Here is a 23,942-nt window from a genome sequence, read left to right as displayed (position 1 = left end):
GAGAACCTTTTTTTTTACATTTTATATTCCAATAATTAAATAAACAATTAAAATTAATCTGTGATTATTTTACCTTTCAAATTCTTCTCATGAAGGTTTTGTTTGTATGAAAAATGAGACAATTCATTGTTACAGCACGCTCAGGCATTAAATATCTTGATTTATCTGCATTTTTCACTTAAAAACCAATTTAGTGGCATTGTTAATTATATGAAATATAAGTTTGTTTTGTTTGATACATTTCTCAAATATTTAATTGTTCTATAGAGTAAATGAGAGACCTCATTAGAGAGTCATCATTAACTGCTTTCTTTTGTCTGAAAGCCAAAAACACAGAGGCAAAACTACCTGAATGAAACATCTAAGGCTACACTAAATGAAGTAATACTTCAAGCTATATTACCAACTGAACTTAATGCCTCTCACGTTGATTAAGAGGGTCCACTTTTTTTTTTTTGGTTTGGGAGGATATTAAGACTTCAAGTGGAGGCTGAGACATTTTACCAAACACATATTCACGAAACAATGACATCTCTTTATTTTGAAACATTTCAGTGTGCACTTCAGATTCTGTTACATGTTCACATTCTTGGAATGTAACACCACCAAAATATAAATATAAGCCTATTTACAGCCAATGTTCCTAAAATGTTCCCCACAGGAAAAGAAAATTCACACTTCATTCATGAGGAGAGACACTGTGCGGATACTGACTGGCAGCAGAACAGACTTAAACAGAGTGATCCTGAGCTGGATAATGCATGTTGAGGCGGAACAGTTAGTTAATTATGAACAGGCTTTGGAAAATAAATAAGCTCAGCTGACCTGGATGCAAGTGTGAAAAAGACTGACATACTGTAGATACAAAGAGATCTACTGAGCTAACTGAAACCACAACAGTCGAGCATGTTGGAAGACTTGTGATGCTGAGCTCCGTTAACTGATACTGTAACACTAAAATAGCTGTAGTTGTACCACTAATCCCTTTATTGTAAACTTTAATTTGTAGAACTGTCCTTAAAAATTTCTGTAAGAGGAGACAAAATAGGGAAGAACAAATAAGAATTACAGTGTTATTATGTTGCCTTCATCTTCATGTGGTCTTTATAAAAGAAGCAAACAGGGAAACTGAACAAAGGTCAACTATGTAGCACCTGAGAGTCTGCTATGGCATGAGATATGGACACGTTGTATAAAAACACCACAAGCTAACTGCTTTTAAAATCAATTCAACAGCTTTCGTCACCGTCCACTAATACAAATATACTATAAATAACACCATCTACCGACAGTATGAAGTACAGTTGTTTTGTTCATGATTATAAATGAAGTTTGAAAGTGTTTTGGGGTATTAAGTCGGTCAACTTCACATTTATTGTTGGCACACTCAGTGATCCTGAACGCAACCCTGTAGAGCTCCTCCTACAACACTGCTGAACGTTCACAACACATTAAACACTGTGGTGAATGCCGACATGTTGCCCAGCGCTCGCACACTCATTTTGCAGCTCAGCACTTTTCAAGGACTTCCCGCTACTTTAAGTGTGTTGAAGTACACATGCTGAAAAATAAGTTAGACATTCAAGTACTCACATTCTTATACTGTAACACTGAACTATACAGCACATCATCAGTGTGGGAGAAAATGCTAACAAAGACAAGAGAGACTTTAAAGAAATCAAGTCATTTGTACCCAGAACAAGGCCAGAACAAGAAACTAGAGCGTCTGAAGACCAGCCCACCATGCTGACACCTTCAGCAGACAGACCCGCATCTGCATCAAAAGGTAACAAAAAAGGGCTGAGACGTTCAACAAATAACAAGCCTTAGCTAGTCTTCATCATTGTACAAAACCCTCTGTTCCTCTCCTGTGCTGTGGACTGTGTTGGACCCTACAAATCTTCTGGATTATACACACACACTCTCACTCAGAAAACTGGTAGACTTCCACGTGCTGGCACGAGACTTTCAAAATCTTATCAGCTCGACCAGACAAGTACCATCTGTGTCACAGCACAATGCAAGTACACCCACGAACTGGCTTGCCTGTCTGGCCACTGAAGCAGCTCTGCTTCCTCTGAGCTGCAGCAGCCTTTACTGCACAACAAACTGGTCAGACTGCAGCTCGCTGAAAAACAACAGACTCATCTGGACTGTCAGCTTGCTCAATATCTGACCTTCGACATCACAAGACAGACAGCAGATGCAGCGTGAGACTTACGAATTTCAGTAACTTTTATACTTTGTTGCAGCCTGTTTGCATTGCTGGGTTTTTGTTTTTTTTCCTGCTGTACAAAGCAAGGTCAGCCAATCCAGAAGAAGGTAATAAAAATTGACTTCATTTCAGCTGTTATAAGTACTCAACTTGTTTACAAAGATTTGGAAACAATAAGAAGCGAACATTAGAAAGAGATAAAAAGTACAAGATAAAAGGGGAGAAAGACAGACGAGGAAATTGTTGAGATGATGTGGAGGCACAGTGTGATTTTTTTAAAAAGAGCTTTAACATCACAAGATTAAGTCCTATGAGCTTCAAGTGCAGTCCAATTCAACCCTGTTTGTTTTTTTCAACTGTCATCAGCTCAACACTCCCCATCACTGCCCACAGCGGCGAGTATATCAAACTCGTCTGCGCAGACTGCTGGGGAGGGACTAACAGCTAGTTCTTGTGACATACGTAACCAAACAAACATACGCAGGGCCAAAGGATGGGGCTGTGGTTATTAGGCTGTGCTTGCAGATTAGGTGGGAGGAAATGTCTGAGAGGTCCATCGGTTCATGATGGTGGAAGGCCGGGATCATTTGTCTGCGACGGCTGCTGCCATGGGAACACGTATAGTGCCGCGAGCGGTCGCCGCCAACTCCTCGATTTCTGTGTTTAATCGTCTGATGACCCACTCCATTGCCTCCCGACCCTGAGACAGAGAGAGGAAGAGCGTTACCAAACGTAATGTGTAGTGACGGGTGTGCCGTTATGAAAAGAGACGCTGGGCCATGTTGTCATCACGAGTTATTGGGAGACTTTAAGGGCGGCTTCACCTTGCCAGCGTTGACAGAGATGGTCTTGGCCATGAGACCCTCGAGGTAGCTACTCAGACTGACACCTTTCACACTGATCAGAGCCTCTTGTGTCAGCACCGTCCTGAACACACGATCACAAAAATAAAAAAAGGTCATAAACTGTGCTGAAAAGAACTTTTATATGTTTTATATGAAAGAATATTTTATATTTAAAAAAAAAAAAAAAGTAATTTACTTTTCAGGATCCTGCGGATGTGGTTTGTATGTCAACTTCTCGTCCACAGACACCATGTTAGTGAAGGAGATCTGAAAGAACAAAAAAAACGTTTGTCTTTTTCCACATAGAATATTTACATTGCCTACAGGCATTTCAGTTAATTTAACAGCAGCTGCAGTGAGAACGGTCAGGACAGCAGCATAAAGCCTCTTGCTCTAAAAGACATTTCTCACAGTAAACAATCAGCTAATTCAATTTAACACCACCTTGGATTAGTGGTGGAAAAAAAGAGAAAATAAATGCTTTAAATACACCCATGCACTCATGTTTCTCCTGAGAGTTCACAGGGGCAGGGGCAGGGGCAGGTCATGTGTACGTTTAGAAAACAAAAACAAGTCAAACATCTGCCCGACAAGTGTGTGTGTGTGTGTGTGTGTGTGTGTGTGTGTGTGTGTGTGTGTGTAGGTAAATGATTATCTACATGAGCAATTCACCAAACCAACACACTGTCCCTCCTAACATGACATTAAACAAACGTACACCAACAGGCTGCAAAAGTCTTCCACACAGTGAAAAATCAGGTGCCTGAGGAAACGCTTCAGTGTAGGGTGACTTAACCAGTGGCATTCTTGTGAAAACAAGATCTAAACGTTACACTAGAAACAGTACTGAAGTTCACAGATATAATGATGTGTCTTTCTCAATTATAATAACTTCCTGCAATCAATCACAGGAGTAGTAGTTTCCTACTAAATACTGGCACTCACGCTACCGTACCTAAGATAAAGTATCCTTTTGTTTCACTGTCATCTAAAACGGTTCTTATTGAAAGTGTAAGTAAGTATTAACAATGACCCACGTCAGTACTACTTACATTTGTAGATTTCAGCTCGAAGGTCTTCTCTTTGGGGTCTACCACCGAATGCTCCTGAACATAAGTGCACGTTCTCGTTACCCCAATGATCTGCAGGAAAAGGATACAACTCAGGCTTGCTTTAAAAAAAAACTTACAAACAAACAAACAAAACAACTCCTTACATCAGGCTCATTCAAGATGAGCCAGGCCTGCACAGAATTTATCACCGTTGATTTCCACACAATGCATTCCAGTTTCAGATCTCTCCTGCTTGATCTCGACTCACACCTCATCATACAAATGTAGGCAACGATCCAGGCAGCTGCAAAACTTCAGGGCATGGTAGGAAATGCCTGGCTCTCCCCTGATCTCAGAGCTGATTGGTTTAGATGTTGGATCGGCATGTTGCTTTATAGAAACTTTTCATTGTTTGTTTAATTGGAGAGACTTTGATTTTATTAGTAGTATTTTGCACTATGAAGGTCTATACTGTTAACAGAATAAGTGTGTGGTCGATGGTGACTTTCACCAGTCAGAGAGGCTGACAATCTATGATAGTTCTAGTCTACAATATGAATATTACTTATTCAATTCTTTAATTAGCATGAAGGAACACAAACGTTTTGCATACAAATCAGATGCTCTCGTGTATTTTAACTATTCATGTTTTGAGTATCTTTAGCTTGAGAGGGACAGGACCAGCAATCAATAGCCTATATAGCAGTGTAATAGTCTACCCTGTCATACAGAAGAACATAACTAACACACATCAATTATTGGTGACTGGGTACAAGCTGAATAGATCAGTCTGATAACATTTTTTTATTAATCTGGGATTTGATCTAACAGGTTGTGAGTGTTTCTTCCTGTACAGACTGTCGGTCTTGACTGCAGCTTTTTGTCACCACCCCCTGCTCTCGCCCACTTTCCAGGCGAGGCACAGTTCATCTCAAACGAGCCTATTATCAATCAAAATTAAAGCATCCTCGCAGCTCAAGGGTTTCTCTCATCATCTAACTTACAGACTTGGCAATGGCAGGGAGGCCCCACTCTGTGCTGAGCAGTCTGGTGCTGTGTAACCGTCCGTCTGTGTCCACGCTTCTGTCCAGAACATCCACACCAAACACACCAGGATTCATGGGGTTGGGGTACTTCTGCATCGCTGCTTTGGTCACCGTCTCCCAAGGGTGGCTGTTAAAAACAATATTAACATTAGAAACAGCTAAGTTCCCAAAGACAGTTTAACATTCTGGCAAGGGACTGCAGATACAAACAATACCTTCATTGTGTTTCACTCTGCAGTAACAATAAGAACTGAGCTCGTTACATAGGAGGCTCATAATTTGCCATTTTACTGTTACTGTTGTGCATCTGGATCTGCATCAAAATTAGTGTAGAGGTACACAATCATCTCACGTTTGACTTCATTCATTCGATCTTATTTGATTCAGTGCGATTCATGAGGAAAAAAAGTGGAAATAATCTGACCTGACCTAACTTACAACGCTACTAAATCATTTCTAAAAACGTCCTAGTTCGAATCTGATATTGTCAATATCAAACATCGCAGAACAATGCAGAAACAAAATGGTGGAATAACCAAAATATTCGGGAGTAGGAACGCCCCCTCCGCAAAGCGCGGACTATAACAGTCATGGATTTATCTAGAAACTCCTGGAAATGGACGAAAATGTTTCAATCGTTTTGACATATTCATAACTGTCTGATGAGAAAGACTACACGGAATATAGACGGATCATTGTACTTTCATCGCAGGATCTCCTTTCAGTCTGACAGCCAGACAGACCGTTACGTAACGCTCGTGATCGCGGTAACGTTAGCCACATACTGTCAAATTCTGTGGCAGATTTAACCCACTCCCCGTGATTGAGACATGACACATGAAAAGCACGAATCCGTTCGCCTTCGTTTAATTTGTGGCAGATATGTCGCAATAAGCTTTAACATAAAAACTGTCGTAAATGGCTAAGCAACTAACGTTACAGCATCCGATAGCCAAAGTTAGCTTTAAGGCTAACCGCAAACAGCTAACCTTTAAGTGAACTCTGCTAGCTAAATCAGTTTTCTTGAAGTGCACAAAGACCGACAATTGTAGATATTTGTTGAAAAAACTTCAAGCATATGGTGAAGAGATGTCACGTTTACTAAAGGTGGAAACTACCACAGACGACCAACGGTTAGGTAACTTAGCTGTAGGCTTTTTGTGTGAAGTTACCTAACTTATCTGCCACCTTAGCAGCTAAAGGCTAAGGAGGCTAGCAGGTTTGCCTCGGACAGTATGAGGAACCCACAAAAACTTATTATACCAAGGCAAATCTGTTACTTTACACACACAATTGTACAAGACATCACTAAGGACACTACTCACTTGAAAATATGCTCTGACGCCCAGATCTTCATTTTATTAGGCTTTTCTGTCAGGGCTCGGGAGCCGGCGACTAATGACAGCGTGACCGACGTGAGGAAGGAGGGAGGATCGTAGGAGGAAACCTTTAATGGAGCCTTAGCAGCGAGGCTCCCTCTGGTGGCAGGAACAGATGCTGCACTCTGACATCCAGAGCCAGCTCCAGAACAATCCATGGTTTTCAGCAGTGGTGCAAGAAGTACTCTTTTACAAAGTAAAATTAGCAACACCACTTTGTAGAAATACTCTGTTACAAGTAAAACTCCTACATTCAAGTTTTAAAAAAGCATAAAAATAAACTTAAAGTACCAAAAGTAAAAGTACTCATCATGCAGAATGGCTCATCTCAGAATAATGTATGTTATATTATTGGATTATAACTATTGATGCATTAATGTGTACATCACTTTAATGTTGCAGCTAGTAAAGGTGGAGGTATTTTCAATTACTTTATAAACTGTTTGGTTGCATGTGAAAGTCTTATCTCATCTTAACCTATAATAAAACATAATAATGTATTTTTGATAACATTTTGTATATTATTAATCTTAATCAGTAACTTAAGTTATTACATAAACAATTTGGAGTAAAATATCCAATATTTACCTCTGTAATGTAGTGGAGTAAAAGTATAAAGTAACAGAAAATTAAAATACTTACGTAAAGTATGACAAATTTATTTTTGGATTCATTTCATGATTGTCATATTCCCCAACAAATCCTGCCAATTGAGTTAAATTTCCCCTACAGTATAAATATTTAAATACTATGATATTTTTCTTGTATATCATCTTTAGGACCAGGTACTTTACTCCAGACCCTGCAATTTCTGTTGGTGAATCCTTTAAATAAATAAAAACCTGTACATATTATTTATGTGTACATTCCTAATAGCTATTATACTCACTCAATAAATCAGCAGCATTCTTATTTCGTATTCAAAGAGAGAGGGAGAGGCGTTGTCTGGAGGCGGGCGGGATAAGTGACCGTCAAAGCTGTCAATCATGAACAAGCAATGTTCTTATTGGGTGGGGAAAGACGAGCGTATCTCACATGACGTCATCGCGCACATATCCAACCTGTCCTTGAAGCCACAACACAGGCAAGATGGTCGCATACTGGAGACAGGCAGGCCTAAGGTAAAAAACAAAATATATATATATACATATATATAAATGCATATCCACAGAGTAAGATTTGTGGTCGATGTTGACGACGTTATGTTAAGACGGATTTCTTATTATAACTGAACACTTGAATACACAATCCTTGTTATTATTCCATTCATTAAGTCCTTCAGAGAGCTAAATAGCTAAGTTAGCTTTAGCTAGTTTTTCCACTCATGCGCTAAACTTGGCGCTAACGTTGACTAATAACCGTCCAAGATGTGACTCTTTGTGTTAATGCATCGGTTACATTATTTGTCATTAAAGAAGCAGTTGTGTGTCTTTCTTTCAGACTGATCACTGTCAGTATTGCTTGCCCTTTAGCATGCGGCTAACAAATGTGTCCTCTCTACAGCTACATCCGCTTCTCCGCTATCTGCGCTAGCGCGGTGCGGGCTGCACTGAAGCCCCAGTTCAAAGCCGAGGCACTGAAGGCCGCAGAAGCCAGCGTCAAAGTCTTCAAACCCAAAACAGTTGCATGTAAGTTCCGGCACTTTATGCATTATAAGTTACCAGCACATTATGGCCCCTGACAGTCTGTATTTCAAGGAGAGGCAGCTGTGACATTGAGTGGTGTCAGTGTGCAGGTTTTCTTTTCAGTCACAGTGGTGGAAGAAGTATTCAGAACATTTAAATAGTAATACTACAGTGTTAATAATGTTCCATTATAAGTTAAAGTGTTGCATACTACATTTCATAAAAGCAAAAGTACAGGAGAATTATCCTCTAAAATTATATACACATCAAAAGTTAACTTAATTATTCAGTGTTTATATTGGATCATTATTGCTTATGTGCAAACATTTAAGCATACTTTTTAAAGTTGTACCTAGTCAAGGTGATCATTTATAACTGCCTTAACTAATCCATATACTATTCAGTACCTAAATTTATAACAATGCAGGAGTTGAAAGTTTACTGTTTGATGATTCCATTGTTCTGTTTGGGATGCAAAATAATTTTCATGAGGATATTTTCAATAACGTTTCTGTCCTTCTACTCTGTTTTTCCTCCAGGATATGACAGCATGATGTAGATAAGTTTTTCCTTGAGGTGTGAGGTCCTGTCACTGTCCTACACACTGTGGAGACAGGGGGAAAAAATGGATGACATCAAGATGACCTGTTGGAGACTGGGGACCTGAATGAAATTGCTGTTTTTTCTCTTTCATTTGTAATTATAATTATATTAAAGATGGATATCGGAAATACATTTTGTTTCCTTGTATTTTTGCCTTGTTGGGGAATATAGTATTTACAGCACTGCACAACGAGACACTGAAACATTTTTGTCCAACAATGTTTATTTTGGTATAAATACATCAGTGCAGTAGTCTACGTAGTCATATACATAAACATGGTATTTACAGAGGTATGTGTGTGTTGATCCATGAGTATATCAATAGTTTGTTGAAATGTCATTGTTCCTGTGAGAATCTAAGTCGGGGGATAGGATGGCATGTGGACTGTACATCAGTTAAAAACCATCATCCGAAATCATTGTAAGTGCATGCATTGCCCAGTGGGCTGAAAATCAAAAGCTACAGCAAATAAGAACTGACAGGCACTTTATTGGTTCAATTTAAATTCAGACTCATTGATGTTAAACCTTCTAAATTATTGTAACATGTTATTGTTGATATTCTGTATGATTTGCGTGTACATAGTCCTTTAAAGAAAATGTAATTTTGCTTTTTGCTCTGAATTCAAGTGTCAGTAAACAAACTAACATAAATGTCAGACAGAAGCAAATCCCACATTAATGACGTCTTTGAAACTATAATCTGTATGCAAACCAGGAGAAGTGTCTTTGTCAGTCTGAATACTTATGAAAACTGTTTGATCCATTTTTATATGAGCGATGATCAGCTTTAAAAAACGACTGCTCTTTCCATGGAGGTCAGAGGTCAAGATTAGTATCAGGGTCAGAGAGGGACTCAGGGGCACTTCAGCAGGGTTCTTAATTACAGCTGGATCATTAATCACAAGTTTCCCTGCAGCTCCATGTACCTAAAATCCAATTTAACTGCACTCATGTTGGAATAAAAATGAAATTCACTGCACCAAATTGTATTTGGTCTAATACATCCATTTTGAGTGATGGGTGTTCCGTGTGGACACATCCAGAGGTGGCATTTCATCCTTGACATCCCGTACTAACAGACCGAACCCTAGCTGTCTTTCTTCTCTCTGGTCATTTTGATCATGGTCTCTGGCGATCGGTAGAGGAAGATGAGTTTCTCAAACAGTGTCTCCTCCAGCTCCATCTCTCCCGTCTCCCGGACCACAAAAATGTCCGTGCAGAGCTTCAGGACCCGGTCCACACATGGCAGCTCCTCAAACATGATGGATCTGGAGATCCCGTTGAAGAACTCCCTGACAAACTTTCCGATGACCAGTACCACTGACATGTACAAGCCTACGATGCTGGTGTGAAGAGAATTGGAGAAATGGGTTGAAAAGTATATTGTCATGTTGTCAGTTTTGACTATATTTCTTAAAATTTAAGTTAGATCAACCTGCATTGACTTGCAAATGTGTGACATTTGAGAGACAGTTTGCCCGAAATGTTGGAACCTTTTCTATGTGCTACGTATCACTCATTTAAAACTCATAGTTCTTCTATGATTGACTGATGTTTAGAGATACAGTATCATACCTACTACAACACACTCAATATAATTTGGTGTGAATTGTTCAAAGAGCCAAAAACAAAACACATTTGAAAAAATTAAATGGAGCACATGGGTCACCATCAGGTGTCAGGTTATATTGGGAAACTAAGCTACAGCAGGTACAGTATCTTCACAAACATAGAAGCCTGGAATGTGAAATAACTTTAAAATTAAAAAAGAAAAGGAGGCTGGGTTTGAAGAGGAATGTAGCAAGTCCACAATCAGAAGAAGAATTTCCTGACGAAAAGACATCGTTACCTACCCATGTCCAGCCAGAAAGCCCAGACTGGAGGGGCTGACTTTGTCACTGATCACCACTATCTCTATGCTGTGACACTTGTGGTCAGAGGAGGAGGAGGCGAGTACTGACGAGCACTCCTGCACCACCCACCACTGGTCTGCCTCTTTCTCTGACGCCCCCTTGACATGCTGAAGTTTGATTGACATGGGCCTGAAGAAAGCCAGCGCCTGAAGGTCTGGACGGTCCGAGTGCTCTGGGAGAAGACATGCCGGGGGTTAAATTAAACTGCATATTATCAAGGGATCGTTATCCTCTCTTGAGCCCTGAAAGCTCACTGCTGCACACCGAAATGAGGCCTGATATACCCAGATAGACCAGAAATAACATCCTAAATAGAAGCGAGCACAGGGAGTTGAATTACACAAAGATTACCTACAAATAAGATCTTACTGTGTTATTATAAGTGCAATGCAGTTACGATTTATAAAAGAAAAATCTGTAACTAACCTACTTTCATCCTGGTTGCCATTTTGGACTCTGGTCCTTTGGGACCCCTGATGAACTTTGGCAGCAGAGAATTAATGAGCCTGCAGGAGAGAATAACACAGTTTAACACCTTTTGTGCTCAAATCAGACTGGAAAAGATATTCTGCGATGTTCCACATGAATGGTTGTAAAAGTGTTGATGACATGCATTTCAACTTAAGTATTTTTCGGTATGAGTTTATTTTAATTATAGCCATTACTAGCATGTTTGTTTGAATTAATTAAGCTGTTCTCTAGCATTAACATCTCCGCTAAGTAAGGAAACTGCATTTCAACACCTGAAGAAGACTAACAGTAAACGTACAACCAAGTAAAAACCAACTGGTCATGTCTGTTGACTGCGACTCACACAGGTTTGCTGCTGTTGCCTTTGAGCATGTGGACTATCCCTTCCCTCAAGGCCTTGTCATCAAACTTCACAGTGTGTTCTCCCACCGTCTCTGCATTCATTGATATGGACGCATTCCTGAGAAGGGCAAGAGAGGAGCCTTCAGTTTGTTCAATGCCATGTGTATCTCGCAGCCATTTGATAAAAAAAAATATAGTTACTGAACAGATTCATAGAGAGATCCGCATAAAGAATTGAACAAAATAAAAAGAAACTGTACATTTCAGCTGCAATGTCTCTCTTTGTAGTTAAATTAAACTTGACTCAAAAGGCACCATATTTTGTCTAATGCTGGACAAGCAGGGTTGATACATTTCTGAATTAACATTACAAACATTTTATAAATGGACACAGATTTAATGCACAGATGTGTATGCTCCATGTACAACTATTCACATCCATTCACACATTATTGGAGTCTGTATCTTCATGAGTTAAAGTGCTTTTCAGAACATTTGTTTTCCTTTCTTTGATATGTAAAACAACGCAGGACCCACAAATTGAAATTCATACAAAGGAGAATAACAAGTAGAAAAGTACAAACACACACACACTGACCTGAGCAGCGTCCAGCGTAAGGTCATGTATATATGAGAGGAGTTGCTGAGCTCCTGTATCATGGCCTCTCGACTGGCCGGGCTGATACTCCACATCAGACTGGCATCGCTCTTGATCTTAGCAACAACGATGTCGTCCGCCACGTAGTTCATTATGAACTGCATAGCAGACTAACAGAGAGAGGGAGAGGAGGGGATTAGATTTCCATAAATGTCACCACAGTTTTCTGAAATGAATTAAATCCCCATTGTGTCTCTGAGTGCCACATGCCAAATCAATCAGACAGACAGGAGACAAGGGGAGAGGGAGGTATGACATGCAAGGTCCCCGGCCAGAACAGAACAACGTTTTTGCTATTGGGTATGTATCTTAGACCAGGAAAGTGGGTCTCATCAGTCCAGTTCTCAGAACTTTACACTGCCCAACTGCGTGACAAAGAATTGTTTTCAAAATACTGCTGTTGGTTTGTAGCACTGAATGCATTTCTGATCTGCGTTGAGTTTGTATGCACCACATATCTGGAACAAATCGAAATCTTGAGATCTTGAGATCTTCTATAACTCTCAGTTCTTTTAAATTGAGGCTTAAGACTTTTCTGTTTGCCGCTGCATTTTAAATGCAAGTTAAATTTGGGGCTATTTAGTCATATCTTGCACTATACTGTACCTGAATTGTAATTTCTATTCTCCTGTTTAATCTGTTTTATTCTATCTTATTTTTTCCTCTATTTATTTTACTCATTTTAAATCATATTCATATGTGTCTTTTTATATTGTTTCTTTATTACCCTGTTATTTTTCTCAATGTCTTGTATGTCTTATGTAAAGCACTTTGAAATGCCTTGTTCTTGAAAGCGGCGATACAAATAACCCTATGCATCTTAACCATTCGTCCACCAGGACTTCTTCACTCCACTCCATCACTTCTGTATGTACTGCACCCCCTCCTCCTGACATCCACATTAAAATACTGAATACTAATATTGAAAAATAGAGAGAACAAGAGATACTTGAGTTTCGCGGTGCTACCCTGTAATTAAGATTTTTCTTGGTCAAACAAATACAAAAATTATAATAAAAAAAACATATATAGACAAAAACACGTGCCTACACATGTATGAGTATATACAGTATACATCTACACACATGGAGAATAAGAGGCTTATTATGATTAAGGCAGTTATTGCTATGACATATACAGCATATACACTATACAGTTTTATTACTTATTTTCTCTGGTTTCAGTGTGGTTTTAGTGCCTCTTACTGGATGGGTTGCGTAGACTTGGGTGAGTTTGTTAAATCCAGCTTCTGTGAACGGAACCAAGTTCTGCTCCTGGGCGCTCATGGTGAACAGAGGCTGTGGAAGCACAATCAGTAAAACTTACACTAACATATCCCACTAGATATGGACAATCACTAACACCTGAACTGCATAGTGAGAGGGCAAGTGAAAACGTAATCATCTAAACAATGATCAGAGGTGATCCTCAGACTTTTCTTCTAGCGCCACCATGAAGTTGACATCTGTGGCTTTGAGTGAAATGTTTCAACAACTTGTTGTCATTGTTAGCATGTTAGCATGCTGATGTCAACATTTAGCTCAAAGTGCTGCTGTGCCTCAGTGCAGCCTCAGTGTCAGTAGACTCTTAGCCTTGTTTAAAGAGAAGAAGGAGTGCAAAAGAAAAAGTGGTTGTTGTGTTTAATGATCTAGACGTGTAATACTGGTGACTTTTATCCACAAGACACCACATCTGATTTTTTTACTGTTGCAACGACTTTGCTGTTTCACCTTTTACAAGCAAGAATCCTTGCTAACCGAGAGCTAGCTTCAGTGTTTTAAAATATAAGCCCACAAACACTAAAAGTTGAACGTTAGCACACAGTTTGCTTGTTTCCATCCTGACCTCATATCCTGCTATGCTGAGCTGGATGGAGACGTCCACCGGCTGATTGGTCACGCCGGCTGCTGACTGGACCAGTGACATGAAGAGGAGCGGGAACCAGATGATGCTGATGAGAGCGAAGATGATGAATCCTCCCATCCCATATTTCACCACCTTCTTCTTCATCTGTCCCGGAGTGTGGGGGTATTTCTGGAAGAATTACAAATAAATTACTGTAGTTCTCATTAATCATTATTCAGTCTCCTGGATCTATACATAATGATGATGGTGGTGATGAAATGCAGCGAGCATTACGCATACTACTCGTTCTCAATTACTTTCTCGGACTCCCTCCAGCACTTGAGGATAAATATATTAGCATAGATGTCTTCAACACAAATCCAACTGGAGAGAGACAGAGTGGTGTTGGTCCAGACCCAATCCATCACCGCCCTCAACTCTGTCAGGAAGGGAACCATACGAAACCTGGAGGAGGAGACGAGATGAGAGTTTTATTACGACAAAGATGAAGAAATCAGAAAAATGCGCCATAAACACTATTAAAAAGATGAATTACCAAACAGAAAACAAATCACAAACACTTTCAGCACTCTATAATGATTGTTTACAGTGCGTTGCAGTAACTGCATGCTGTTAATGGAGATATTTGTATTAATTAAAGCCAGTAACCATATTCGTACCCTTGGAAGAGGAAGAGGTTCAAGTAGTTGTAGTTCTTGGTGAGGAAGTTGCCCAGGATGCGGTTTGGGTAGCCACACTTGATCTGATAGGCAGACAGGCCGAAGTAGATACACTTTACAAAGTACCAGAGCTGAGCAACAGGGTTCCTGCTGAACCTCCTGTGGAGCAAAAAGACACAATGAGAGAAAGAGACATCAGTGAAAATATCTAAGATCAGATTCATTTTTGTTTTTTTGGGGGAGCGGCCTCTTGTTTTCTTTTTTTTCTCAATGATTTTTGATTCAAATGATATAAACAAAGGCTTGAAGAAGTGGAATTAGGGATGGAAGTTTTATGAGATCAGTGGGTATGGGTTAGTTTTAGTTCATATTCAGTTAATATTTTTCAGCAGTCTAGATCAATTGAAAAATATATTCAGTTGACGACCTCTCTGTGACCCCAGGAAGGATGAAGAACATCCAGAAGTGTATGCCGAACACCAGCACCACCTGGAACACACACTTTCCCAGCAGGGACTTCTTCAGGTAGAGCGCTCGATCCACTATCATGGTACCAAACTGCATAAGCAGCATGACCAGGAAGGCCTCTGGAACCTGGTCCTCCGACAGAGACTCTGTGATGTCGGCTGCAGCAGAGTATTTCTACAGAGAGAAAGAGATCAGTCTGATTGTATCGTACCGTGCATGACGTGCATTTTAAGTGTGTGTATGCTGGGTTTGATGAGAGGCAGGGCAGACTCTTACCCCAAAAGCCCAGTATCCATTTATAGTGACGATGAAGTTGACTACGTCGATGAGAAACATGAGGGCGTAGACGTCACACACAGGACTGTATTCTGGGTGGATGATGTCATAGAAAAACTGCCTTATGGGTAAGTAAATGTGAAGGGCGCTGTTGAAAAAAAGAATATACAGTGTCAAGCCACACTTTTCATCAGGCTGTCAGATTCACAAACTCTATATTTTAGATTGTTAGGGGAAAATAATCAGTAATATAGTGTTAAAGTGTTATGAGTTCTACATTAAAGTTACAATACGCAAGACTAAACCGCTCTTTTTTGCATAAATCTACAGCAGGATGATTATTTAGTATCATTGTTTATTCTCTCTTCATATACTCGTTTTGTGATAAAAATGCTCAACATTGGGGGTGACCTGGCTGCCTAGGGATTTAAGACCATGAACCGCAATACCCCCAGTTCAACTCCAGCCGGTTCTCTTTGTTGAAAAATCCTCATGTTGATATCATGTTTTACAAATCTAATGTCTAAATGAATGGAGTTAAATCTTACCAATACCTGTCACAGCATACTTAAAAAGGAATATATGGTATATTTTTTAAATGATAATGACAATACAACGCGTTCTTTGACTGTGCTGAGCATTAACTTTTTATCATTTGATTTAGCTTTACTTTAGAACACATCCTAACAGATCAATACCGATTAATGCTGTGATAATTACTATGTAAAGTAGCTTTGTTAATTACACCTACCACTGCATCAGAAAATAGTGGGTCCAATCCTAAATTATATATTTTTTCTATTTGTCCAAATCAAATTTTGATGGTAAACACGGCCATTTCTGAGATCACTGAACTAATCAAAGGATCAAGGAATTAATCATAACCTAAGGCAAAAGTTAAAGCTGCCCTCCAAACATCAGCTAGCAGTTTGGAAATATCTTCAACCAGCTACAGTAAATCATGGTCCATACAATTTACAGATGTCTTCCACAAATGATATAATTTCTGATGTTTAACTTGTGATCAAAAAAAAATCACCTAGAGCAATTTTAACTATTTTAACCTGCTAATATTACTCTAACAAACATTACTATTTACTGATGTGTTGGTAGACAGGCAAAGAAAACCAAAACATTTCAACCTGATCTACTAGGCAAAAAGCTCTTTAGACAGAAGGTTGATGCTCATTTAAGACATCAAATGTGGACCAAAACAAAACAACGCACACTTCTATGATGGCAGCTTTGGCCTGTAGCATCCTCTCTCTGATCAGCTGTCTGACCCTCTGCTTCCTGGTCAGCGGAGCCTTGTGTCGCTGCCCTCTCTTCTTCTTCCTGTGCTGCTTCTTGGGCTTCACCTCTCCAGTAAAAAAAAGAATAAACGTGAAATGGAGAAATGTTAGTCATAAATGGCGATTAATGTCATACAGCAACTATCAGAAACAAAAGAGGAAGAAAAGACAACAGAAAAGAGTTTCTCACAGTGGATTCTGTCAGAGGTCAAAGGTAAGATTTGGATCAAAACATCTCAAGCTTTTTCTCAATATTCACCATCAGATTCTGCTGAGTCGTCTCTCTTTCGTCTACAGAATATGGAGGTGGTGGAGGCATGGAGAGGGAGGAACTTTAGCCGGCGTTGAGATTTTTCTTTGCTCTTATCTCCTCCTGTCATCTTCTTCTTGTCCACTTTCTTCTTCATCTTCTTGAAAAAATCTGGCATCTCAACCTCCTTGTTGTCCCACAGCCCGTGGCACTGTACAGTCATAGACACAAACAAAATTTTAACATGCAAAACGAGCTGCATGGCAATGGTGCTGGTACTCAGATGGGTATATCTGAATGAGCAGATACATTTCAGTGGTCACTTTTCATGGTTACCTTGAGAATAGACCGGTGGAAGAACAGCGTGAGCAGCTGAATGAGGTCGAAGAGGACATAGCCGTCTTTCTTCTCCACTCCAATAATGTTTGGCAGAGCGAAGGGCCGGTCTGCGTTGATGCCTCGGTAGGCAGAGGAGGTCCAGGGGAAGAAACCAAACTGGAAAAAGTACTTCACCACAACAGTCAGCTGAGAGAAACAGAGAAGAGAATTGTGAACCATGCATCAGCTGAAACAATTGATAATGATCACCAAACGAGGCGTAGTGAGTACTTTAAGTCCTAATTTGACAGACTAGATTGGCTGTAATTTAGAGTTAGCAAATAATAAACTGTTTAAAATAAATGACCCCTTTGTCTGCCGTTTTTAATCTGAGCATTTTGAGTATTCCTCCAATGAGGACTTTATTATGTATTAAACATAAAACTGATTGCAGCCCTGGTGTCTCCTTGTTCTAAAATTAATATTAATACCTCAATAAAACCCCTCACATTTGAAGATGATGTTAAACACACCACGCAATGCTGTAATAATTTACCTCTGTGTAGATTATGGCGGTCATCCAGAAGCGTTTGGACGGCCGGGGCACAGACAGCATGGCCCAGAGGAAGATGAGAATCGGCAGGATGAGGGAGAGGAACGAAGCCGAAACGATGTGGTTGAGGATGATGACAAAGTAGCACAGCATCTCTGACTTGGACACCATGGTGTTATAGAGGGCAAACAGCAGCTTCAGTGGCCTCGGCAGCGTCAAAAAAAACTTATCGGACTCTGAGATCTCGTCATTTTCAAACATACTATGGAAAGGATGGAGGAAAGGGGAGAAAAGAGTCAGAGATTGGAAAGTAACAATGTCTCACATTGTCATGATAAAAAATGCTCTAATCTTGTTTTCAAATTAATACATTTCTTGCGTCTACTGACTTGTTAAGCAGCAGCTCACTGGCAGTGAGGTTCCTCGTTTCCTGACTCAGAGCTCTGGGAGATTCTGTGAGGTCGAGGCTTTTCTCTCCATCACTCTCCCTGAAGCCCATCGAGGTGCATTCTGGGTAATCCGCGCATTCATCTTCTTCTCTCTGCTGTGTTTCCTCGTTCAGCTCTTCTCTCTCCACCTCACGTTCCTCCTCTCGTTGCTCCTGTTCCTCCTCTTCCTCTGTCTCTTCTCGTTCTCGCTCATGCTTCGTCCCGCCCTCTGTGTCCTCCTCATCATCCTCTTCTTGTTCGTGGCCCTCCTTTTGAGGGTCGCCATCTTCACAGCTTTTGAGACAAGGATAGAGGCAGGGATATTTCAACGTCAAGAATCGAGGAAATTTACGCGTGTAGAAAGACAGTGTTGTGTTCAAGCAGAAGTGCCAATTAAAACAAATAATATAATATAATTTACATATGCAAGACCCGAGTGAGAGGTGCACAATCAGGAAAGTTACAGTAACCCTTTACTTTACTGTCCGTAATCAAAGATTTCTCCCTCACCTTGGTGAAAGTTCATCAGTCTCAACAGTGGTCAGGTCGATGTTGGCTGTTTTCAGGAGCCTCCGTCTGAGCTGGTCAGCAGCAGGCGGCACGACGGGAGGCTCGTCCAGCTCCTCCTGGGTCGGCTGTCGGGAGCCGAGCATCGTCTCATCTGTCATACAGCTGAAGGGGACGAGAAATGAGAGAGCAGATGAGTATACAGGGTCTAAAAGTACAGTAATATTGCTATTCATTCAGTCTACAATATGTTGGCAGTTATAACTTTACACATACAGTGCGTGCATGTGCACATAGGAGGAAATATAGTAGAAAGAGAATGAAAAACACAAGGGAGGTAAATTTGTGACTGACTCCAGTGTCCAGTAACCTACCTGGAAATGCTGCTGCCCCAGGACACTTTGGAGGCTTGGTTCTTCAGCTTGGCATAGGCGTGGTGTGAGGAGGGGACAGCAGGTGGGGAGGAGGGAGTAGGCAGGGAGTCATCTAGGTCGTCTTGAGATGAAAGCGTGTTCTGACGCGAAATCCAGTTTTCATAAAACTGCTTCACGCTCTCCTGGCTGACCTCTTTGCCCTGTGAAGCGAGAGAGCAAGAGAAAGAGCGACAACAGACAAACTGAAGGTGTAGCTGACCCAAAACAAAGTGTGTGTGGGAAATATATACTGTACAACATGTCAGCGTTTGGGTTTGCACCTTTTAGGGCGGGGCAACACCTTTATCATAGGTAACATCACATCATAGACAGCAGACATTTTGACACAGCAGGAGCAGGAAAAGCACGGGTGTAAATAACAACAATATAACATTAACATTAACGATGGCTCCACTCCATTTATCGTCCCAGTTTAACTGATTTGTGTCCATATTCAACATATCATATCACATGTCACTTCATATCAATCTGATGTTGAAAGATTGAAGTTTTCTTTTAACTGTTATGCCTCTCAAAACGCCCCAATCATCAGTTTTGCATCTTTTCCTCTCACCTTCTTTTGCTGCTGGCTGAGTAACGCTCGCTCAAAGCGCAGCACCTTGGAGATGTCCAGGTTGTCTTTACAGAACGAGTTCAGACCTTCTGTCAGGTCGTCTAGAAGGGACTGAACGAACACCCAGCTGAACTTCAAGGTACTAATGATGCGCTGCACAATGTTTTCTGAAGGAGAGGACAAGTACACAAGTCGAGTATGAACGTGTCAGTCTATTAAAAGGTTTTCCCTGCTCTTTTTTGGGGGGTTCATCGCTGCTTGTTCATATTACAGCAATAACAAATAGAAAGTCACTCAGTAATAAAATATTCCCTTCTCTCAGAGGTTTACTTGTGAAAAGGTGGTAAATCCAGTGGTTTGTTGTAAAGTGTAACGCAATGACTCATGTTTGTTTACCTTTTTCCTCCTTTCCCTCCTCCTCCTCAATGCTTTCATCCATTTCATCCTCACTAGAGTCCCCTCTATCAATGCCTGGGAAAAAAGAGATTGAAAGATTTTATTGTTTAATCATTCTGTCCAACAACAGCAGGGTGATTCCACAACTACTGACCACAACTACTGACTGATTACTGTCAAATTCATGTCCCCATAGAATTATTCCTGAGGATTCTGGTGACCTCTTGACCTCTTCTCTAGCTCCATGATCAGGACAAAACATCCCTTTAGTACAGTGAACACCAAGGTGCCAAACAAAATATCTGGCCTCTATTGCTCCTGGTGGGTGATTCCGGATGCTTTTGGTGACCTTTCCTCAGGTGCCATAATGTCCACTTTTACACAAGAAATATTAAAATCGGATGGACAGATTGAATCGAAGTTTTAATTAATGTTCCTTTCCATTTTGGGCACTTTGGGCAGGAGAAACCTTTGCAAACAAGATACTTTTATCATATAATCTATTGGGCAGATTACCATTACATTTTCCAAGCACATTCATGAGGTTAACGTTTGCCTCCAGCGCTAGCTTCAGGACAAACTAAAAAGATAGAAGTAAATACAGTGTAAATAAATTAACTGTAACTCTTGGACTGTTTGCTGAGGCTCTCATCTGTAGTGAATTACAGTTAGTGAGCAGGTAGAGGTTTCAGTGTCAGTGTCAGTTTCAGTGACACTTTGACTGGGCACAAAGCTGCTGGTGGACATACTGGTCCCTGTGGGGATCAAACCTGTCTCAGAAGTGTCTCCAAATGTTCAAATCATCATCAAATCATTTCATATAATGTATAACCGCATGAAACAAGCTGTGGTTCGCAGTAGCCAGTAGCTCTGACATTTGAATCAAAGACTGATATGATTAAATTAACATCAACTACAGAGGAGGATTAGACACATAAACACCACATGTCGCTCTCTCACCCTGCTGTCTCTGCAGCTCTCTCTTTGCTCTCTTCTTCTCCTCTTTCTTTATTTTCTTCTTCTCCTTCTTCAGGTCCTTCAGAGCCGTCTTAGAGCTGGTGACCCAGGCGTTGTAGGCCAACTGGGATATCAAAGACATACATAGATACACGTCTCGACTGATGATGTTACAATAAAAATATTAAACTGTCACTTTTAAAGCAGCAACTTGAGTTCATTCGTCATTAGTTTTTTTGTTTTATGTGTTTTTCTTTGTCTAACCTGGAAAGCAGATTTCTTCTTTGGTGGTTCCTCCTCTTCTTTCTTCTCTACAACTTCCTCCTCTTCCTCCTCGCTGTCACTCTCAAACAGGTGGTAGCCACAGTTGTTTTCCACTGCATAAAACAGAGCAGCGTCAAAACTACATCACTTTGTGCATCACTCTGAGAGCACTGAGCAGTGTGACGTTGCGGCTCACCTCCAGGCTGAGACACCCAAGGCTTCCACCATTTTCCTGCATCTCTCTTTGCCTTCTCATCATCACCTGGGAAGCACAGAGCAGTCTGTTTAGTTATCACCGATATTTGCTGATTTTCTCCCTTTTCATGACAAAGATTGAAGAGTTTAATAAAATAAGTATAGATCGCATTGAAAAGTGCATTAGAAAACTGGACCAAACTCTACAATTATGTGTCTGAATTTAGTTGATATTTATATTGCCAAAAAATAAGGACTGGGGCTTTAACAAGTGATTTTGTTTTACGAAATATGGAAGATCTCTCCTCACAAAAGAGAAACTTGATATACAAAAGACAGAAATACCAACAAACTTTGTACCTAAAATATTTTTCATGGACATAGCCAAAAAAATTGTGAGTGTCTGCTCATGCTTTGCTGGTTTATTAACAGTAGAAACAGAAAATAGATTATCTTGTTACCCAGTGTCACCTGCTCCTGATCAGCCGGAAGAGCTGGTTTGTCTGCAGCTGCAGGCCGACTTTTCTGTTTAGATTTGATCTTCTCCATCCTACAGGAAGAGGGTCATAAAAGGAGGTTAACTGCTTTCTTTTTACTTTTTTCGAGAGGATAAATGGGAGATTGAGGGTAGGAAGTTTTGTTGCAAACTGGATCCATTCATTCATTCATTCATTCACAGTCAGAACAGCTGAACTGAAATGTTGTAAATGTGCTTTATACTGTCTCTGCACTGTTTGATGTTTCGTACTGTTTCTTCAGTGTCTCCACAGATTTCTTCTCCATCTCCAGTCTGGCTGCTATCAGCTTCTTCACTTTGGCCTCAAACAGCTCAGCGCCCCTTAGAGGTAGAGAGGAAGAGGAAAAGAGATACTAAACACTTCCAAATAATTGTGAATAATTACCCCAAAATAGAGAGCAACTTTATAAAACTTTAAACTTTAAAAACTGAACACAGACAAGCTAGGTTGGGTTTGATTTATCCAACAAAATTCAAGTTTCAGGAGGCTGTTAAGCATGTGTGGAGTACAGACCTGGAGGCCAGTATCTTAGAAGACTTTAGCTCCGACACCACGTAGAGGAAGTAGTAGCTGAGGAAGACTCTCCTCTGTGCCAGGAGGACAGTGAAACAGATTGCATCCCAGACGATGCCGGCCTCACCCTCCGGCAGCTCACACTCATCGTCAGGTTCAGCTGAAACACAAACGAGAAGGAAAAATGTGTTATGATGTTATACTCTGTTAACTGGTAACTTTGACCAAACTATTAGAGACATAAACAGATGCTCAGTAAAGTCTCAGTTCCCTGTTTTCTGCATCCTCTACAGACTATAACTCCAACTTTAGTCTAACATGAACTATTACACTAAACGTATGTTCAATATTAATATCAACCAGATGTGAACTCTTAAAAAAGACATTTTAACCTCAACAGGTGTTCAATTGTTTACTGAACATTACTGTAAATACTTGTGTGACATGTAGTGCCACAAATGTTTTTTATGTATGACAAAATCGACAGTGACGGTGACTTAACTAGCATTATCAAAGCATATAATGGAATAATGTATGAACGCTATATATAACAGTGGCAATTTTCATGTAATGCAAAATATGACAACACTTCATACATGTATACAGAATATTTATATACTGTAAATGTTGTATATATTCTTTCTTTGTATTTCCCTCTCCAACACACACACACACACACACACACACACACACACACACACACACACACACACACACACACTGTATACAGACTTAAGAATAAACTGAGATTTAAGATTTATCTATTACAGACACTTACGGATGTTGTAGCCTTTGATGGTGCAGAACATGCTGAAGGCCTGAATTAACCAGCAGCTGTTCTTCAACAGGCTGTCCAGGTAGGCACAAGAGCCGAGCTGATCACAAAAAAATACAGGAATGGCAGAAAAAGGCTATAGTTATCAGTATTAAGCCTGCTAACAAAGCAGAATAATGAACTAATGTGTGTTAGTGTATTTAACGACTGAACGTCTTTAGTGGTAACTCACAGACAGCAGGTTCTTCATGGCAATCACAAAGCAGGTGTATCCGATGAGCCAGTCCCACAGTCGCAGGATGTATCTGACAGGCTGCATCAACACGCTGCCTCCAAACAACATGAAGTAGAAACAGGCCACTAGGTAGCCCAGACAGAAGATGTTGATCCGCGTGGTGCCGGTGATGAAGATGAGGCACAGCACCAGCCAGAAGAAATAGCTGAACACAAACACCTTCACCATGTCGAGGTAGCACCTGAGGACCAGATAAAAACAGAAAAAGAGTAATTTCTGGCATTACTGTGAAAAATATGACAGATTTACAGCTTCCAATAATTACGCCAAAGA

At 40.3% G+C, this 23,942-nt stretch overlaps 3 protein-coding genes across 5 annotated transcripts in view; 1 reads left to right on the top strand and 2 right to left on the bottom strand.

Annotated features, from left to right (window-relative positions):
• Nucleotides 1–2,481: 2,481 nt before the first annotated feature.
• Nucleotides 2,482–6,561, bottom strand: LOC139289084 (PRELI domain containing protein 3B-like). Of its 3 annotated transcripts, none has more exons than XM_070910592.1 (6): nucleotides 6,484–6,561; nucleotides 5,117–5,285; nucleotides 4,113–4,202; nucleotides 3,257–3,327; nucleotides 3,040–3,142; nucleotides 2,482–2,915 (listed from the first exon to the last, which is right to left on the bottom strand). In XM_070910592.1, the coding sequence occupies exons 1-6, from the start codon at nucleotides 6,513–6,515 to the stop codon at nucleotides 2,799–2,801; spliced, it is 582 nt and encodes a 193-aa protein (XP_070766693.1). In that variant the 5' UTR covers nucleotides 6,516–6,561; the 3' UTR covers nucleotides 2,482–2,798. The 3 variants fall into 3 exon arrangements, with proteins under 3 accessions (XP_070766693.1, XP_070766692.1, XP_070766694.1); XM_070910591.1 differs by lacking the exon at nucleotides 6,484–6,561 and adding an exon at nucleotides 5,695–5,750; XM_070910593.1 differs by lacking the exon at nucleotides 4,113–4,202.
• A 990-nt stretch (nucleotides 6,562–7,551) lies between these two features.
• atp5f1e (ATP synthase F1 subunit epsilon) lies at nucleotides 7,552–8,897 on the top strand. The gene is made up of 3 exons (XM_070910834.1): nucleotides 7,552–7,658; nucleotides 8,041–8,165; nucleotides 8,702–8,897. Coding segments are annotated over exons 1-3 (159 nt in total). The 5' UTR covers nucleotides 7,552–7,626; the 3' UTR covers nucleotides 8,704–8,897.
• A 958-nt stretch (nucleotides 8,898–9,855) lies between these two features.
• LOC139288744 (piezo-type mechanosensitive ion channel component 2) overlaps nucleotides 9,856–23,942 on the bottom strand; it is a 32,508-nt gene continuing 18,421 nt past the window's right edge. Inside the window, exons 29-56 of the mRNA XM_070910145.1 lie at nucleotides 23,607–23,850; nucleotides 23,378–23,474; nucleotides 22,600–22,759; nucleotides 22,317–22,406; nucleotides 22,030–22,118; nucleotides 21,570–21,635; nucleotides 21,374–21,486; nucleotides 21,113–21,233; nucleotides 20,153–20,227; nucleotides 19,757–19,923; nucleotides 19,144–19,343; nucleotides 18,773–18,934; nucleotides 18,224–18,556; nucleotides 17,838–18,096; nucleotides 17,300–17,488; nucleotides 16,973–17,174; nucleotides 16,649–16,781; nucleotides 15,422–15,569; nucleotides 15,105–15,319; nucleotides 14,678–14,836; nucleotides 14,315–14,462; nucleotides 13,998–14,186; nucleotides 13,358–13,450; nucleotides 12,093–12,262; nucleotides 11,496–11,612; nucleotides 11,108–11,187; nucleotides 10,622–10,853; nucleotides 9,856–10,111 (exon numbers count right to left, since the gene is read on the bottom strand). Coding sequence (XP_070766246.1) covers nucleotides 9,856–10,111; nucleotides 10,622–10,853; nucleotides 11,108–11,187; nucleotides 11,496–11,612; nucleotides 12,093–12,262; nucleotides 13,358–13,450; nucleotides 13,998–14,186; nucleotides 14,315–14,462; nucleotides 14,678–14,836; nucleotides 15,105–15,319; nucleotides 15,422–15,569; nucleotides 16,649–16,781; nucleotides 16,973–17,174; nucleotides 17,300–17,488; nucleotides 17,838–18,096; nucleotides 18,224–18,556; nucleotides 18,773–18,934; nucleotides 19,144–19,343; nucleotides 19,757–19,923; nucleotides 20,153–20,227; nucleotides 21,113–21,233; nucleotides 21,374–21,486; nucleotides 21,570–21,635; nucleotides 22,030–22,118; nucleotides 22,317–22,406; nucleotides 22,600–22,759; nucleotides 23,378–23,474; nucleotides 23,607–23,850 — 4,507 coding nt within the window. The remainder of the gene's footprint in view (nucleotides 10,112–10,621; nucleotides 10,854–11,107; nucleotides 11,188–11,495; nucleotides 11,613–12,092; nucleotides 12,263–13,357; nucleotides 13,451–13,997; nucleotides 14,187–14,314; nucleotides 14,463–14,677; nucleotides 14,837–15,104; nucleotides 15,320–15,421; nucleotides 15,570–16,648; nucleotides 16,782–16,972; nucleotides 17,175–17,299; nucleotides 17,489–17,837; nucleotides 18,097–18,223; nucleotides 18,557–18,772; nucleotides 18,935–19,143; nucleotides 19,344–19,756; nucleotides 19,924–20,152; nucleotides 20,228–21,112; nucleotides 21,234–21,373; nucleotides 21,487–21,569; nucleotides 21,636–22,029; nucleotides 22,119–22,316; nucleotides 22,407–22,599; nucleotides 22,760–23,377; nucleotides 23,475–23,606; nucleotides 23,851–23,942) is intronic.

This window comes from Enoplosus armatus, chromosome 8, assembly GCF_043641665.1.
Source record: "Enoplosus armatus isolate fEnoArm2 chromosome 8, fEnoArm2.hap1, whole genome shotgun sequence".
In the NCBI taxonomy this organism is placed as follows: Eukaryota; Metazoa; Chordata; class Actinopteri; order Centrarchiformes; family Enoplosidae; genus Enoplosus; species Enoplosus armatus.
This window is presented reverse-complemented; position numbering and strand designations above follow the sequence as displayed.

What these genes read in the sequence shown, in the direction of transcription:
- atp5f1e (XM_070910834.1), top strand. Translation starts at nt 7,627, where the DNA reads ATGGTCGCATACTGGAGACAGGCAGGCCTAAG. An exon ending in TGGAGACAGGCAGGCCTAAG is followed by an intron (nt 7,659 to 8,040) that starts GTAAAAAACAAA and finishes TCCTCTCTACAG; the next exon opens with CTACATCCGCTTCTCCGCTA.
- LOC139289084 (XM_070910591.1), bottom strand. Translation starts at nt 5,750, where the DNA reads ATGACTGTTATAGTCCGCGCTTTGCGGAGGGGGCGTTCCTACTCCCGA. An exon ending in TCCCTGCCATTGCCAAGTCT is followed by an intron (nt 4,203 to 5,116) that starts GTAAGTTAGATG and finishes CTTTTCCTGCAG; the next exon opens with ATCATTGGGGTAACGAGAAC. An exon ending in CATCCGCAGGATCCTGAAAA is followed by an intron (nt 3,143 to 3,256) that starts GTAAATTACTTT and finishes TCGTGTGTTCAG; the next exon opens with GACGGTGCTGACACAAGAGG.